At 41.5% G+C, this 18,708-nt stretch overlaps 1 protein-coding gene across 3 annotated transcripts; it reads left to right on the forward strand.

Annotated features, from left to right (window-relative positions):
* Nucleotides 1-3,520: 3,520 nt before the first annotated feature.
* LOC111951635 (cysteine sulfinic acid decarboxylase) lies at nt 3,521-13,657 on the forward strand. 3 transcript variants are annotated; one of them, XM_023969841.2, is made up of 15 exons: nt 3,521-3,603; nt 4,654-4,749; nt 4,956-5,110; nt 5,405-5,531; nt 5,736-5,826; nt 6,091-6,313; nt 6,399-6,478; nt 6,591-6,645; nt 6,935-7,051; nt 7,296-7,360; nt 7,587-7,668; nt 11,728-11,927; nt 12,865-12,916; nt 13,004-13,097; nt 13,236-13,585. In XM_023969841.2, exons 2-15 carry the CDS (start codon nt 4,668-4,670, stop codon nt 13,265-13,267), a joined length of 1,455 nt encoding a protein of 484 aa, XP_023825609.1. In that variant the 5' UTR covers nt 3,521-3,603; nt 4,654-4,667; the 3' UTR covers nt 13,268-13,585. The 3 variants fall into 3 exon arrangements, with proteins under 3 accessions (XP_023825609.1, XP_023825608.1, XP_023825610.1); XM_023969840.2 differs by having other exon boundaries at nt 3,528-3,603; nt 13,004-13,093; nt 13,236-13,657; XM_023969842.2 differs by lacking the exons at nt 3,521-3,603; nt 4,654-4,749; nt 4,956-5,110 and adding an exon at nt 5,120-5,211 and having other exon boundaries at nt 13,004-13,093; nt 13,236-13,657.
* Nucleotides 13,658-18,708: the final 5,051 nt, after the last annotated feature.

Raw genomic sequence — 18,708 nt, forward strand, 5'->3', positions numbered from 1 at the left:
GTGGGTTAGTATCAATAATGTACCATTGCTTCCTGATAATGTCCTTAAATGCCTTCCCCAATGGTGAGTATTGGGTAAAGCATGATGGGACATGTTCTGCTTTTTTWAAACTTTTGGTTGAAGGCTTTCCAACTGCGTTAGTCCTTCAAAACGATCATTGGCATGTTTTACACAATTGTCTTTGTACCCCCTTTCCTTAAACCTTTGTTTGAGGTTCGTTGTCTGTTTCAGATAAGCAGCATCAGAGCTGCATATTCTTCTGATACGACTGAATTGATTCATAGGGAGACTTTTAATAAGTGGACGTGGATGAAAGCTGTCAACTCTATGGAGGGTATTCCTGTCCGTAGGTTTCCTATATAGATCTGTAGAGAGAGAGGTTTTGTCCTTAATGACCATCACATCAAGAAACTGATTTGTGATAGGTCATAGTTAATGGTGAAGTGAAGGTGTTCATTCATAGAGTTTAGATAAGCATGGAATGCCAAAACTTCTTCCTTGGTGCCTGTATACACAGGTGCACCTTGTGCTGGGGACAATAAAAGGCCACTCTAAAATGTGCAGTTTTGTCACACAACACAATGCCACAGATGTCTCAAGTTTTGAGAGAGCGTGCAGAGATACCGTGACTACATCCTGAAGCCCGTTGTTGTGCTATTCATCCACCACCACCACCTCATGTTTCAACATGATAATGCACAGCCCCACGTTTCAAGGATCTGTACACAATTCCTGGAAGCTGAAATTGTCCCAGTTCTTTCATGGCCTGCATACTCACCAGACATGTCCCTCATTGAGCATGTTTGGGGTGCTCTGGATCGACGTGTACGACATCAAGTTCTCGCCAATATCTAGCAACTTCGCACAGCCATTGAAGAGGAGTGGGACAACATTCCATAGGCCACAATCAACAGCCTGATCAACTCTATGCGAAGGAGATGTCTTGCTGCATGAGGCAAATGGTGGTCACCGGCTACCGGCTCCAAAGACTAATTCGGCCATAGCCTCGGTAGCCCTGCTTTGACAAGGGGGCCAATGGGAGGCCGCTGGGACTTTCAATAGTTTACTCTTCTCTGTTCGCCCCAAGTCCTTAGTTTMACCCTGAACGATGGAAACCCTTTGAAAAAAATACATTATCGCTTACATTAAACCTTGAGACCACCAAAGAGGTGGGGCAAGTATAGCTCAAGACAGAGCCCTGTGTTTTGGATGGATGGTTATCCTCCCATGCAGAGTTCTCGTTTGACGTGATATGTATGGGATATCCATTTTCAACCTACCTTGGTGATACCACTTTAATTCTCAATTTGACAAATGTAAGGAGAAACCTGGCAATCTTAACAGTCTACCTCGCCCCAATTGGGACAGAGGATAAACCCATATCAAACATGATATTGTTATTTAGACCCACCCAGCCCACTTGAATGCAGGAGGCCGCCATAGAGGCACTGTCATCCCCTCTTGACCCACATTGTATTTTAAAAAGCTAAACATAACAGCTAGACACATTAAACAAGAGTAGGCCAAAACAATAAGACACAGACATTACACTAAAAGTTTAAATGTTGCATTTAAAAACACTTGCCCAGACAATGAGACACTCCAGTGGGGGTCTGAGCATGCACACCGGGCAAAAACAGGTTGAATCAATGTTGTTTCCATGTTATTTCAACGACAAAAAAAATCTATGTGATGACTTTAAATTAATGTGGAAAACTCATTGGATTTCCAAAGTCATCAACGTAAGGCCATTTAATAACCTAACTTTTAACCTAAATTGAACAACATGGTGAATTTTTTTTWAAATTTCATGTTGAATTCACAATAGTTGACGACTCAAACAAATGTAAATGAAATGTAAATGTAAACTAAACGTTGAACTGACGCCGCACACCAGTGGGTGTGCACCTTTCTGAACCGACTGCATAGCAGATGCAAAGCCAATAGTAAGCAAGCACCTACAGTGCACTTAAGCCTTGTTCACACTGCAGGCCTTAATGCTCAAATCAGTTTTGTTTTTCAAATCCATAATGGAATACTGACTGTCCAAATGGCAAGTTAAAAGTGACCAAATCGGATGTGTGTGTTCAGACCAGTCATTTGCTGACATGGCTACGCTAGTTGTCATAGTAACGACAGGTGTGCGCGCAGTGGTGTAGACTGATTGGTGGTGCTCGTGCTTCCTATCACTAAAAAGTTATGTTGCAAGTTGCCATGGACGTTTCCCAGTTGCTTTGAATGTTCAAAATCATAGTGTCAGAACAATTAAAGCTTCAACGGATAAGATGATCCAACTTTCAAAATGAGTCGTTTTTGGCTAGCCACAGCTGTCAAGAAGCTAGCTAGCTGTTTAGCTTTCTAGCACATTGACTAATTTGTTTGTAAACAATTAACAAGATAGTGAGCTAACGTTACCACCACATGTTCTTGTCAACCGTCAACAGAATAGCTAGCAAGCAGCAAGATATGCCAAATAAGTCTAAAAACCACTTGATGGCAAATAAATCATATTTGACCATTCAGACACAAATCGCATTGCCAGAAATCAGATTTCTATCTGATTTCAAACCACCTACGAAGGTGTGGCTTGAAGTATCTGATTCCATGTGCTTTTTGGCAGTTCAGTCTTCAGGAAAAACGACAGATATTCCCAAAAATTGGATTTGAGTCACTGCCATTGTGAACAAGGCTTAATTAGGCTAATAGACTGGACAAGAGCAACAGCTATGCTGGGATTTGGCTAATTACTTAGAATAGAAAAACACGCTACAATTTGCAGCATGCTCTACTCACAGAAACACAGGGGAGAGGGCAAGCACTCCTAGAAACCAAGGTTACTATAGTAAACTAAAACGCAGAYTAAATCTAGCCATGAACAAATTATTTAGTGAACTGAAATAAAATCATTAACAGATCTGTTTGAGAAAGTAGAAATACTGAAACTATCTTTTGCTGCAAAACAAACTAAAATAAAAACCAACCAATTATGTTCAGTTCAAATTGGTTGGGGTTGTGATCGAGAAAGAAAATTGTGCTAAGGCTTATGAGGCATTTATAAGTTTTGATGCTATTCATCAATAATCAATGGGTAGCCTAATAAAATGGGTAGCCTATTCTTCGAGAATCAATGGGTAGCCTAATAAAACATTTTGATTGTAGGCTACCTCTAAAGCTACAATCTGTATGTTTTCCTACTTTCTGTCTCTAACACAAAAACTACATAACTAAATAATAGAAAAACAAAATATTTTTTAAATGACACTAAACTAAATAAAAAATAACTAAATAGGTCTGGAAACTAACTGAACCTAAAGTTTAAACAATTTAATAAACTAATAGTAATAAAGATGAATGGAAAAACCCAACTATAATATCCTTATCTTATCTCGTTCCCAATTCCCTCCCTGTCTTCGTTGGTGGCGGCCCTACACAGCGGCAAACGACACTCTCCCACCATTTGAGTGAGTGCAATAAAGATACAAGCAAGGGCAACATTACCCAATGCTCATCCAACCATCCCCCCCCAATCACCTGCTTGTGCTCTCGGCTCTGCCTTATAAAAGTTTCTCCAGGGTTCTGGCCACAGTTCACAAGCAGGCACAGGTGAGAGCGATTAGTTCATGATTTGGTGATGTCATTTCTTGCTCGCTGTTTTACAGTTACACTACAGTACTGTGGACTTCATATTGTAAGAGTGATGCTAGCTATGTTACTTGTGTGTTCATCGTGATTTTAGTTTCTGAGATTTGCACAGATTGCCTTGTATGTGCATTTATACATTTTACAATTTATTTAAATGTTTGCCTTTGATAGAATTGTCTATCAAATGGAATGATTGCTAAACAGACTGGTACCCAGACTGCAATTCTCAGACCTTTCTTGATAGTCTGTTCCTGTAACTCAACAATACTTTCTTGCACATTGATATATCTTCATGGAGTCAGATATACATTTTGATAGACTTTGTTAAAGGTAGACTCAGCGACATGACGGGTTGCATGCGAGCTATATATGTATCACGTAGTACCCACTTAATCAATGTYGATCATAAGCTGAATGCTAATTTTGGCTACCAGCTGAACCATAGCTAAACAGCTTATACATTACAAATTTAGCATATAAAAGTGAGCTTAGAACAAAACAGGCTTAATATGATTAACATCATGTAAATCATTACATGAGATGAAAGTGAATTGGGACTGAAATTGTTTCATTCACTGAGGAGATGAACCCGCCTGCTGCTGCCTTTCCATTTGAAATGACCATTATTTTACCGCGACAATTAAAACATTAAACAGGCTATTACTGCAATTTCAGGTAAACTCAATAAAACAAGATTCAAATATATGGAAAATGTCTACACAGTTCAGCTGTTTTAAAAAGATTTCTCTGCTATTAAGATTTTTTTATTGTACGAGCATTTGGCTTGAGACAAATTCTAAACTCTACTGCTTGGGATGGGGGCAAGTCTAGGAGGAGTCTCGCACACTACCTACGAAGGTGACATAGGAGATATTAAAAATGTATACTACAGTAATATGTGTACACGCAGGTATTAAACTCTCTTGTAAATGTACGTAGTGTAAATTACCCCTTTAGAAATATGAAATTGTTAAGGGATGCATTTGCTCAATTGTTTGATCTTATTTGCAGTGTGGTTTTAAGTCATGAGTCAACTACCTAGATTCTGGAACCTGGGATGGTCTTCCTTCATTGACTGGTGGAGTAGTCAGAGTGTTTCAGAGCAAGGTGATTTTAAATGCTTTTGTGTTATCTGATGGGAGGAGCGTGTCCTTTCCAGGGTTCTCAACCGGTGAATAGATATCTACAATGCCATGAATTGGTATTGTATAAATATCTAAACCATACAAAGAACTTGTTGGTGATTGTAATTATTGACTTTAGGATCAGATTACCACAACTCTATTCAACTCTCTCTGCTTTTACCTCATTAGACTACGTGACAACTACAGGACCTTCTCAACCCTATGGTCAGCAGCACCTGAATGAACCTCTTCTGGACCACAGAGAGGGTCAGCTCTTCCTGACCGAGGCTTTTAAAGTCATCCTTGAGGAGGTGCTATGTAAGGGCATAGACGTCAACGAGAAGGTCTCACATCCCTAAATCAAACTGTTGACTGTCTCTAGCCTAACATGACTGTTCTCTGCACTGTGTCATATTGTTAGATGTTTTGCTGCGCAAGCCTTTTGGTAAGTCTTGAGTGACAGATAGCTGTCCTGGTGGGTCATGTAGCAAACATTTTTAGGAACCACTGGGCTAGTACCATTATGTTAACTGATATCATCATCACACCTGACTGTGCATCACAATCTAACCATAGAGGTACACACTCAGTACTGTATTTTCAGGGGTTTCTTGTGCTTGTTATACCCCTGGTTATAGGTATGTGAGTGGCGCGAGCCAGAGGAGTTGGCTACTCTGCTCGATCTGGAGCTGAGAGAGAATGGGGAGCAACAGCACCAGCTGCTGCAGAGAGTACGGGACGTGGCCAAGTACAGCGTGAAGACCAGTAAGTCCACCCCAGGCCTAGCTCTGGTCCTGGGTGTTAGGGTGGTTTGCTGCTGGCCTCACTAAGACCAGAGCTACCCGACCCCACAGGGAAACCTTAGAGTGAGATGAGTGTGGTTCTGGTTACAGTCGATTTTTGGTAAATGCAATCGCTTGGGACTGTCCAGAATGCATACACTAAAGTAAAGTGCATCTCTCTTTCCAGATCATCCGCGGTTCTTCAATCAGCTCTTTGCAGGGGTGGACTACCATGCCTTGACAGGACGATTCCTTACGGAGGCTCTTAACACTAGCCAGTAGGAGGGAGCAATATATATCAGTGGAGGCTGGAGGGAGGAGTTATAGGTGGATGCGCTCATTGTAACGGCTGGAATGGAACGGAGTAAAAAATGTGGTTTCCATATCTTTGTGTTTGATATTGTGCCATTCCAGCCATTACAATGAGCCCATCATCCTATATCTCCTCCCACCAGCCTCCACTGATATATATGCATATATACATTCCATAAAGTATGTTATGAAGGAGCTTGTGATGGACAGTTGTATAATTTATTTTACAGATATACCTATGAAGTAGCGCCAGTGTTCGTCCTGATGGAAGACGCGGTACTCTCCAAGCTACGTTCTCTAGTTGGGTGGGCACAGGGAGATGGCATCTTCTGCCCAGGCGGTACCATGTCTAACATGTATGCCATGAACCTAGCACGCTATCGGGCCTTCCCAGAAGTTAAACTTAAGGGGCAGTGGGCCCTCCCTCGACTGGCTGTCTTTACATCTCAAGAGGTGGGGGAAAACAGTATGGTAGAAGTAATGCACTATTTAACTTCTCATTCACATATTAATTCGTTCTACGCAAACTTTCCTCCAGAGCCATTACTCTGTGATGAAAGCAGCTGCCTTTCAGGGTATTGGGACAGAGAACGTGTTTAAGGTCAACGTGGATGATAGGTAAAGTGATAAGAACCTTCCTTTGACTCTTGTAAGTCATCTCATGAACATCTATGATTCCTAGGCCTGCATGATTTACAGATTTTAACTCATGCTCTCTGTTATCCTACAGGGGTTGCATGATTACAGATGACCTTAGTGAGAAAATTGAGCTGGCGAAATCTCAAGCAAGTTTACTGTGGTTACCTTGTAAATTTACTGTGTCAATTTTATTATATCTGCTGTGATACAGTAATTATACAGATAACAGTTGGAATTGCCACTAGACTAATGGGAATTGCTGATAGACAATCAGTGATATCTTACACAAGGATCTGCTCAATTCCTAGTACTCCGTCAGCATTCAAAGTATTTTATCTGCAATTCCTAGTAGTCTATTGGCAAAGCACGTATCACACGGCAAAGCACCAAGTAGAGATGTAAGGATATCATTCATTACCCCTCCTCACCTACCAGGGGGCAGTACCATTCCTTGTCCACGCCACGTCAGGAACGACTGTACAAGGTGCCTTTGACCCCCTGGAGCCCATCGCTGACATCTGTGATAGACAGGGGTTATGGATGCATGTTGATGTGAGTCCTTCTTAAAGTGATCTTTCATTCAAAATCAAACTTTGTCCAATGTTTTCAGACCACAAAAGTAGTCTTCTGTCAAGATGATTCCCGACAACACCTGTTATGTAGATCAAACTTCATAACCCAAAATAATGTCCAAGATGGCCACCGTCTAATTAAATCCTTTGCAACAGTGACCATCTTTCCCATGTGATTTTGAGCTGAAGAATACTGATTGGTGTTGTCTTGTGGTTTGGCACAGGCAGCCTGGGGAGGGAGTGTTCTCTTCTCAAAGGAACACAGACATCTCATGAGAGGAGTTGAGAGGTGGGAGTCAGGTGCATGCTCAGGAATACAGTTGCTTGAACGCAATTTYACACTATATAAATGTGCTGCAAAAAAAACTAAAAGTAATTCAGCCTGTGTGAGATAAAGTGTACGAAAGTATAGGTTAGGTGTCTTGATGTCTCGCATGACTGGGCTAGTCTTCCGTATTGGCTCAACATATGACTTTGACTCCCGAGTGTAATTATGTGAATGTGTTTGTGATCAGAGCCGATTCAGTAACTTGGAATCCACACAAGATGATGCTGACTGGCTTGCAGTGTTCAGCCATTCTGCTCAAGGACACCACGGTAAGACAACACAACATCCCTTCACCCAGCCTGGTCTCATAGACTAGACATAGCATAGTAATGTAAATCTGAGAAACTCAAATTAGTAGGTTATGTTTGGTATGGTTACATAAGACAGAAGGTTACTTAAGGCAAAAACACATTTTGAGTGGATGGGTAGGTGTATAACATGAGTGTCTAGCAATCCAAAGGTTGCGTGTTTGAATCTCATCACTGACAACTTTAGCATTTTAGCTAAATAGCAACTTTCCAACTACTTACTACTTTTAAAATTACTTCACGTTAGGTTAAAGTGTTAAGGTTAGCTAACGCCTAAACATAACTTTAACCCCTAGCCACATAGCTAATATAGCGTTATACAGCTAGCTAACATTAGCCAGAAAATATTAGAATTCGTAACATATTGTACAAATTGCAATTTAACATTTCTAACAAATTGTAATTCGGAACATATCATACGGAATGGATGACGGACATCCACAAATGAATACATACCATACGAAACGTAACATATCATACTATTTGGACTGTCACAGATTTAAGGGATAGTTAGACATTTTGTCAATAAGCCATTTGTCCTACTTATTCAGTTAGAATCTCCTCAATACCATTTTTATGTCTCTGCGTGCAGTTTGAAGGAAGTTGAAGGTACCCACTGGGCACTTCATTTTAATTGGGTAATATTTGGTTTAGACATTGATCAATGAGATTACAACCTATATTCACCCACTCAAAAAGACAGCCGAAGTTAGTTGACTTTCGAATGTTATCCCTATGCTTTCAACCATCTTAAAGTCCAACTAAATTACAATGGAAAAACAATGTCTGATTTCTGGTTTAGTTGGCACCCAAATGTCTGTCACTGCACTTTCAACCATTTAAAAGCAACCATTTATTTATACAACGAATTAGTGTTATCAATGTGCATCATCTAATAAAAGAACCAAATGTCCTGGACTGCAGTTGAGATTACATTAGTGGCAATATGTAACTTTTTTGGCGACCTGACAAATTCACATAGAAATGCAAGTTATAGATCTATCATTCTACTTGAAAGCAAGTATAAGAAGAGGTAGATATGTTCTGTGTGTGCAATTTCTATGCTTACCATACAATTTTACTTTCGGTGTTGTACACCAGCTTCAATCAGCAGAAACAACAATATTTTTGCTTACGGAAAACATTTCAGTGGTTTGGATGGTAAAATGATTCTCTACACTATACTAGCTTATTTTGTCATATAAACTTAAATTAGGCGAACTATTAGTTTTAGCAACCAGGAAATGGTGGAGCAATTTGTCTGCATAGCACATCTTTAAAAGTACAGTACATGGTGCAAGTGATCAATGCCATTCGAGATTCTGCATTAGAGCAATTGCGAAGATCTCCACAGACCTGAGATGACCTGCTATCTTGAACATGCACGCTTTATATGATTACATTAGAAGGAATGTAAAGTTACAGTAACATTAATGTGACCATGGATGTGTTATTCGTTTTAAGGTTGAATGTTACGTTAGTTTATAAGTTACAGACGCACAAATATCATTCCCCCAAGACATGCTATCCTCTCAACATTACATTAAAAAGGGGAGGTTTGCATTTTGGGGGGGGATATGATATTTGTGCTTATGTAACTTTCTCACTCATCCTTATTCAAGATTCATTCAGCACTATCCATTATCATGGTAGCATTCACATTAATGGAGAAGTTTTTAGAAACATTCTATTCTTATTTACAATAAAAGTGACTCCAAAATGACACAATACATTATTTACCATTAATTTCTATTGGGCACAAAATTATCTGAAACACAAACAACAAATGCATCCAACAAGTTTGTCACAAGCTTGATGACTTTTGACGACTTTAATACCACATATGTGAATTTGTCCCAATACTTTTGGGTCAGTCAGGGAAGACGCTTGCCAGCTGGTCAGCGCATGCTCTGAGTGCGCATCCTGGTAATCCATCTGACCCTGTGGCCTTGTGAACATTAATCTATTTAAAGGACTTACTAACATCGGCTACGGAGAGCGTGATCACACAGTCGTCCGGAACAGCTGGTGCTCATGCATGGTTCAGTGTTAATTGCCTCGAAGCGAGTATATAAGGCGTTAACGGTACTCAGTACTTTGTTGAAGCACCTTTGGCTGCTATTACAGCCTCGAGTCTTCTTGGGTATGACACTACAAGCTTGGCACACCTGTATTTGGAGAGTTTCAACCATTTTTCTATGCAGATCCTCTCAAATGCTGTCAGGTTGGATGGGGAGCACCACTTCACACCTATTTTCAGGTCTTTCCAGAGATGTTCAAGTCCTGGGCTCTGGCTGGGACACTCAAGGACATTCAGAGACTTGTCCCGAAGCCACTCCTGCGTTGTCTTGCGTGTGTGCTTAGGGTTGTTGTCCTGTTGGAAGGTGAACCTTAGTCCCAGTCTGAGGTCCGGAGCGATCTGGAGCATGTTTTCATCAAGGATCTCTCTGTACTTTGCTCCGTTCATCTTCCCCCTCAATCCCGACTAGTCACAGTCCCTGCCGCTGAAAAACAAACCCCAGCATGATGCTACCACCATCATGCTTCACCGTAGGGAGGGTACCAGGTTTCAGCCAGACATGACACTTGGCATTCAGGCCAAAGAGTTCAATCTTGATTTCATCAGACCAGAGAATATTGCCTTTTACTGAGGAGTGGCTTCTTGGAGTTTGGAGTTCTGCAGAGATGGTTGTCCTTCTGGAAGGTTCACCCATCTCCACAGAGGAACTCTGTCAGCGTGACCATCAGGTTCTTGGTCACCTCCCTGACCAAGGCCCTTCTCCCCCGATTGCTCAGTTTGGCTGAGTGGCCAGCTCTAGGAAGTGTCTTGGTGGTTCCAAACTTCTTCCATTTAATAATCATGGAGGCCACTGTGTTCTTGGCCCTTTTTTTGGTACCCTTCCCCAGATCTGTTCCTCGACACAATCCTGTCTCGGAGCTCTACGGACAATTCCCTCAACCTCATGTCTTGGTTTTTCCAATTGAATTTATCACAGGTGGATTCCAATCAAGTTGTAGAAACATCAAGGATGATCAATGGAAAAAGGATGCACCTGAGCTCAATTTCGAGTCTCATAGCAAAGGGTCTGAATACTTATGTAAATAAGGTATCTGTTTTTTGAAAACATTTCTAAAAACCTGTTTTTGCTTTGTCATTATTTGGTATTGTTTGTAGATTGAGGAAAAACATTGATTTAATACATTTAGAATAAGGCCGTAATGTAACAAAATGTGGAGGAAGGGGTCTGACTACTTTCCGAATGCACTGTAGCTCGTCTGGTAGGCTCGCGTCACTGTACATCTTGCAGCTGGGTTTCCCTTTGTAATACGTGATAGTTTGCAAGCCCCTGCCACACCTAATGAGCATCAGAGCCGGGGTGGTAGGATTCGATCATATTCCTGTATTGATGCTTTCCCTGTTTGATGGCTAGTCAGAGGTTGTAGAGGGATTTATTATAAGAGTCCGGATTAGTGTCCCGCTTCTTGAAAGCGGCAGCTGGAGCCTTTAGCTCTGTGAGGATGTTGACTGTTATCTATGGTTTCTGGTTGGGATATGTACATACGGTCACTGTGGGACGATGTCGTCGATGCAATTATTAATGAAGCCGGTGACTGATGTGATAATATTGCTATTATAAACTGGTTACCAACATAATTAGAGTAGTAAAAATACCCATGGTATACGGTCTGATATACCACAGCTGTCAGCCAATCAGCATTCAGGGCTCGAAAGATTGAACGACTGGGCAACCAAACCGATAGAACGAATGACCAGCCGGCTTGGGTAGTARCCCTACATTTGAGTCAGGACTATATCTTGTGGAAATTTATTTTATGAAAATAAAAAAACATACCTTATTTAGAATAAGGCTGTAACGTAACAAAATGTAGAAAAAGTCAAAGGGTCTGAATACTCTCCGAAGGCACTGTACACATTTTAAAGATCCATTTTGTTGTCTTCCTTATCATTATTATTGAGCAAATTCTCAGCTATTCTTGATCTCTTCCCCTTTTCCACAGGACCTGTTGAAACGTTGCCACAGTGCAGATGCAACATACCTCTTCCAGCAGGACAAGTTCTATGACATGAGTCTGGACACAGGTGACAAGTCGATACAGTGCGGCCGTAAGGTTGACTGCCTGAAGCTGTGGTTGATGTGGAAAGCTGTGGGGTCACAAGGCTTGGAAGAGCGGGTGGACAGGGCTTTCGCCCATACAAGGTACAAACATAAACCCCAGCTAGCACATTTGGTTCCTTGGAAGTTGTGGGAACGTATATTTTTGCTTTCCCATTGGTTCTGGGAACAAAGCCATATGTTTCCTGATTGGTAAAAGGTAACTTTTTTAAATGTTTTGAGAAAGGGAGTGAAAATGCCACCTGTTCTGGTAATGTAAATGTTTTGGTTGCAGGGAGGTTCTGAGAATGTTTTACTATGTTTCCCTGAAAGTTTTCCTTGGAGTTTTTTTTAATGATCTTAGAACTAAAATTATTTGAAAGTAATGAAATAACATTCTGAGAACATGTTTCAATAAGACTTAACACGGACGTCTTAGATTAACTGTGTTGAATTTAGGACACATGGAAATTCATTGGCTTAGGTATTAATCGTGCAAACACATTTTATATTCTGTTCTCTAGCCATGGAACTATTATTTATTTTTTTGTCAAGTATCGTAAATGTGCTGAGAATGTTCTAAAGCCAAGCAACTATCCTGCACCATTCCCAGAACATTATGGGAAGGTTGTATGCAAAATAATCATAGGACAGGGTTATTCAACTCTTACCTTACAAGGTCCGGAGCCTGCTGGGTTYCTGTTGCACTAAATGCACAAACCTGGTGTCCCAGGTATAAATCAGTCCCTGATTAGAGTGGAACAATGAGACACTGCAGTGGAACTGGCTTCTAGGTCCAAAGTTGAGCTTGAGGGCCATAGGATAACCACACTCACCAAGCTCTAAGAAACATATGGTTCTCAGAACGTTATGTGCTAGCTGGGACATTTACAGAACCTACAGCTGTAATTCTGACTAGTCAAGCTCCTCACTTAAAACAGCTCAGAACTCTAATTTTAAGATGTTAATCTAATCTATGTCAATTAAAGATGTTTCAAATGTTATGGAACAATGATCTGTGTGTTGACTGTCCCACACGTAGATATCTGGTGGAGAAGATGACGAAAAGAGAGGGCTTTCAACTTATAGGGAAGGTAAGTCAGTGTTTGATCAAATGTATACTAACATTTTCTTCTCCCATTTTCATCTCACCTGTCTTCTGGTTTTGTCCTGTTAAACAGCCTGAGTTTGTGAACGTGTGTTTCTGGTTCATACCACCCAGTCTGAGGGGAAAGGAGAACAGTCCAGACTACCAGGACAGATTGTCAAAGGTTGGTGTGTGTCAAGTTGTTTACTATGATGCCAGTTCTATATTTTTTCAACTCAATTTCTATGACATATTCTACATTTAAACCAGTTAGTTTCTGTTGGTCTGGCTGACATAATGCTGTGATCTTGTATCTTCATCACCAGGTGGCTCCAGTGATAAAGGAGCGTATGATTAAGCAGGGTACTATGATGGTGGGCTACCAGCCTCAGGGTGGACGAGTCAACTTCTTCCGCATGATAGTCATCTCTCCGCAGCTCTCCTACCAAGATATGACCTTCTTTCTGGATGAGATTGAGAGGCTAGGGAATAATCTGTGATAGTCATTCTAGTCTCATATGTATATACTGTACTCTATACCATCTACTGCATCTTGCCTATGCCGTTCTGTACCATCACTCATTCATATATCTTTATGTACATATTCTTTATCCCTTTACACTTGTGTGTATAAGGTAGTAGTTGTGGAATTGTTAGGTTAGATTACTTGTTGGTTATTACTGCATTGTTGGAACTAGAAGCACAAGCATTTCGCTACACTCGCATTAACATCTGCTAACCATGTGTTACATTGAAAAAGTAGCTCACTACATCCTAACTACTTTGTGATAAAGTACAGTACCAGTCAAACTACTCATTCAAGGGTTTTAATACATTGGTGTTTTGTGGGTACTATTTAATGAAGCTGACAGTTGAGGACTTGTGAGGCGTCTGTTTCATTAAACTACACATTCTAATGTACTTGTCCTCTTGCTCAGTTGTGCACCGGGGCCTCCCACTCCTCTTTCTATGCCAGTTTGCGCTGTTCTGTGAAGGGAGTAGTATTTAACACTTTTTTGGTTACTACATGATTCCATATGTGTTATTTCATAGTTTTGATGTCTTCACTATTATTCTACAATGTAGAAAATAGTAAAAATACAGAAAAACYMTGGAATGAATATGTGTGTCCAAACTTTTGACCGGTACTATATATATATTGCATGGCCTTTATGTATTATTTGGTTGTAGAACATGATGCAGGAGATCCTTCTGAAAAATACCCATGACAGATGCCAAGGGAGGCCTGATCCGTGCCATGATGCATTGAGACAGACAGAGGAGCCCATGGGCTGTGGGCTGCAGCAGAACCGTGTCAACATCCTGGACACGGTTGCATGGAAGAAGTCGCCCCTGAATAAACAGTGAACTTGAGTGACCCAACGTGACTGGATTAAAGATGGCCTTGTCTGAGAAGGGTGGATTCTTACTCAATGTGTCTGCTTATGTTAATGTTTAAGCAGTTGTGTGAGTGTGTACGGTGGGGAGGGGTGGTGGGGAGGAGCTAAGGCTTTGTAGCTGACATGGGTGTGATGCATAAAAACACTCTGCTGGGGTCACAAGTCCATGAAGAAGCTTTCTCTGAGGCCAGTTCCTGCAGGGCCGGCCCTAGCCTTTTCAGGTCCCTCAGCAAGATTTGGTTGGGGGGCCCCCCACTTTGATGGTGGAGAGCAAAAAAATTACATTTTAAAGTTAATTTCCTACAATTCTACACATTTTGCCATGTGGCTGAGAATTGTTTTAGTCATTTAATAACCCATTTCGCCATGCGGTGTAGCTCATGTTTTGACCTTTTAAAGCTAATTTCCTGAAATTGTAAACATTTTGCCATGACTTATTGCCATGTTGATAGGATATCTGTGTAAGAGTTGACTAACAAAATCAATGGGGGCTCCCTAAGTTTAGATAGCTGGCTTGACTAATTTATAAATCTAAAACATGTTAGCTGACATGGGCCAACTGAGTGACTGCTGAAGACAGAAACTGCTGATGCACAATAACATTTTGAAATTGCACCTGGTGTATTCTACTATTCTAACAGTAAATTGAGACCCCGAAACTTCAGTTAACCCTAACGATCGGGGGCTTAAGCGACCGCTTATGTCGCTTATGCCTAGGGCCGGCCCAGACTTCCTGCCTTCAAACCCACCGTGCATGCTGACTGAGGTTGACTGAGGTCACTGCACCCTGAGGGCCATGTTTGCATTTGGGGCCAAAGAGATGGGCCACGCCTAAAACTCTCAAAGGGACACAGTTTGTCTTCCTGTGGTAACATGAATCAATGTGGGGAATGCAGCAAGTTAGGCAAGCCCTAGTGAGTTTGCAAATAGACAGCTGGTTTTAAAACAAATCTTAGTAATGACTTTCTAATTTGAAGCAGTTCTCTCCAATGACGTTTGATCAGTTGGCCTTAACGAGCCAAGTAAAATGTAGTCAATGTGGTAGTACAACAGTAGAAGCAGAACTGATCAGCAGGGTTTCACAGAATTTCAACATGAGGAATTTTCTCAGCAAAAAAACTCCAAATGATTACTGAGCCTGAATTAAGATCAACCAACCAATAAAAAACACGAGGACAGTACAATTAAACCAATGTATCAAGGACAGAAGACAGAACTCTGTCTATGTCTAGGGTCTGGAAATGTGCCAGGATCTCTGGTTGTATCAGAGGAGGCTGGTGGGAGGAGCTATAGGAGGACGGGCTCATTGTAATGGCTGGAATTAAATTCATGGAACGGAGTCAAACATGTGGTATCCATATGAGCCCGCCCCCTTAATGGTCCTCCCACCAGCCTCCTCTGGTTTGTATATCAGGGCCATTTACCATTTGCCTAGCAACTCTATACTAGGAGCAGGTGGGATATTTCAAATGTACAGCCACCAGGCCCAGATCAGATTCCTATTATTACAGGTGCTGCCAAAGAGAAAAGGTACCCAGTCTTTAACTCACACAGGTGTCTTGATTATCTTGTACTATAACCCCAGTATGGACTGGAGTAAAATGTCCTTATGGGAACACAGGCCTATGGGGCAATACGATAGTGATATTTAGAAAGGTTAGAAGTTAGGGGCTTATTCGAAATGTGAATATCGCTGACTTGTCACCCTATTCTTCATGAAAGCGAATCATGACTATTCTACACAAAAGCCTACCCTTTCTATCTGAACGCTCCGTACCGAGGCACCCTCCTGAATTTGACACTGGACCCCAAATAAGCCAGTAATCACTATTATCAGTTTCAAATATGAGATATGAATGTATTCATGGCATGTTTGGTTCCCAGCAGCCCTAGGTGCTTTTTGTTGTTATTTTCCAGAACTCACCCATCCCAGGCCTAATCCTAAATGAATTCTGGCCACAGTTTGCATGGGGCCATATCATTAGCAGTAATTGCACACAGAATTCTACTGCCATGTGCCTCCCTTTTCACCACAGACTTCTGTATCAGTGATCCACGAAAGCATCATATTACCCCCACACCAGTGGAGGCTGGTGACTTGCAAAATTGAAGAAGATGGGAGACCCACGGTGTAGGCGAGGAACACGCGGAGACGACAAAAGTGTGTTTAAAACATTGTGAAAGACTAATTATTTGAACCTAAATCATTTCATAGAGACATGTATAGTACAATATTATGGGGAATGTGAATGAGAGGGCTACTTACACAGTGCTGGGAGGGATCACAGCAGTGATTCAATGAGGGTTTGAGGCATGAGTTGAGGTTGAGAGGCTTGACTTCAGTGCAGGACAGGGGTTGAGGTGTTCATAGGCTTCAGTGCAGGACAGGCTCATCATGTATGGATGGGGATGGAGAAGAGCTCAACTCATCCTCTGAGGGCAGGACAGGATTTGACTGGGAAGACAAAAAACAATAACACACTACACAGTTAAACAAAAGAGATAAGAATGAGTTAGTACAAGCAAGGAGTAAAATCATTGATGTGTAATAATGTGATTGTCTTTGTGTATGTGATTGACTCGACATAGAAAATGGACAGGTCTACTCACAGTGCTTGGAGAGGAAACATACAAATAGCACATACTTCCATTACAGCAGCCCCACCATAGGTTTGGTCAAGAAGTTTATCCATGAAGTTAAACTCAGACATCTCAGAATTCAAAGTCAAACACAGACTGCGTATCTCTCCCATTTGACACATCAAAAATAGCCAAAGAAATGTTCCTGGATAAAGCCCTGATCATCCACATACTACCTGACAATAACTGACAACTGCGAGCAGACTGGTGGCACCATACTGTAGGTCCCAGAGTGGTGGCACCATACTGTAGGTCCCAGAGTGGTGGCACCATACTGTAGGTCCCAGAGTGGTGGCACCATACTGTAGGTCCCAGAGTGGTGGCACCATACTGTAGGTCCCAGAGTGGTGGCACCATACTGTAGGTCCCAGAGTGGTGGGACAATTTTTTCCCCCCTGGGGCCTGGAGTTTTCCTTTTCTGGTAACCTAACCAGAAAACCTCTGAACCCTATAGGGCAGGGGTGTCAAACTCATTCCACGGAGGGCCTAGTGTCTGCAGGTTTTTGGTTTTTCCTTTCAATAAAGCCCTAGACAACCAGGTGTGGGGAGTTCCTAACTAATTAGTGATGTTAATTCATCAATCAAGTACAAGGGAGGAGCGAAAACCCGCAGACACTCGGCCCCCCGTGGAATGAGTTTGACACCTGTGCTATAGGCTATATCAGTGATTAATCAGTTGTAAAAAGGTTTTATACAGGCTATGATGGGACCTGTTTTCTAATCAGGTCACATGGTTTTGAAAAAAACTCCTGGAAACAACTCCTGGCCATGGGGGGGGGGAAACCCTGTCAAACTACAGCAAATTATATTAGGCTAGACTAACAGGTGGGGTCCCTCTACCCAAACACAGAGACAACAACTGATGGACAATACAACTCACAGGGCTGAGCTTGCTTTATGCATGTTAAGCTGTAGACCACATAAAAAATGTACTCACAGTCTGTGTCATCACTATTATGTTGACTGATTAATTCCAGTTAATCATTTTGGATTAAAAAGSTCTTGGCAGCCTAGCCAGCCCACGTTTGCATACAAACCAAATTTGATCACATTCACATTTTCTCCTGACAAACAAATGGACTATAAATACATAACGTTAACAATTTGTTTACACCGACCAGATGGACAGGGCGCATAGGCAGTACGCAGTTGGTATTATTAGTAGCCTACAGTTGATCAGACTGAAAAATCGTCTTGTTTTCATCCCATACATCATGTCAGATCTCTAATCTTTGTGGGTGTGCCTATACAGCAACATTTATTTAAAGAGTTTTTGCTTGTGTCTGTCCAGAGGGATGCGTTATCGCCTTTGCTAAATTAATACCGGCAAAACAACAGCATACCACCCTAGGTTTGTTCTCTGATCCTAATCCTATGATTGGATGGACAACATGTCAGTTCATAATACAAAAGCTTTGATTGGTTGGAGGACGTCCTCCGGAAGTGGTCATAATTACCTTCTAGGTCTATGGAAGGGGGTAAGGCCTACAAGCCTCCTACGTTTAGGATTGAAGTAAATGTAGCCAGAGGAGGATGGGGAATAGCGGTCCTCCGGCTACATCATGGCGCTATCTTAGAGTGCGCTGTTGAGACTATTGTAGAGGTATATTGCAAAACAGTTCGTTTTAAATCAGGTATTTGGTGACGTGAACATATTTAATATAGTTATCTCATTATTTAAAACATTTCTGGAATTCACTGAGTAGGATGGTCCTCCCCTTCCTCCTCTCAGGAGCCTCCACTGCCCCACACATGCTGC

Source organism: Salvelinus sp. IW2-2015, linkage group LG25 (assembly GCF_002910315.2).
Source record: "Salvelinus sp. IW2-2015 linkage group LG25, ASM291031v2, whole genome shotgun sequence".
Lineage (NCBI taxonomy): Eukaryota > Metazoa > Chordata > Actinopteri > Salmoniformes > Salmonidae > Salvelinus > Salvelinus sp. IW2-2015.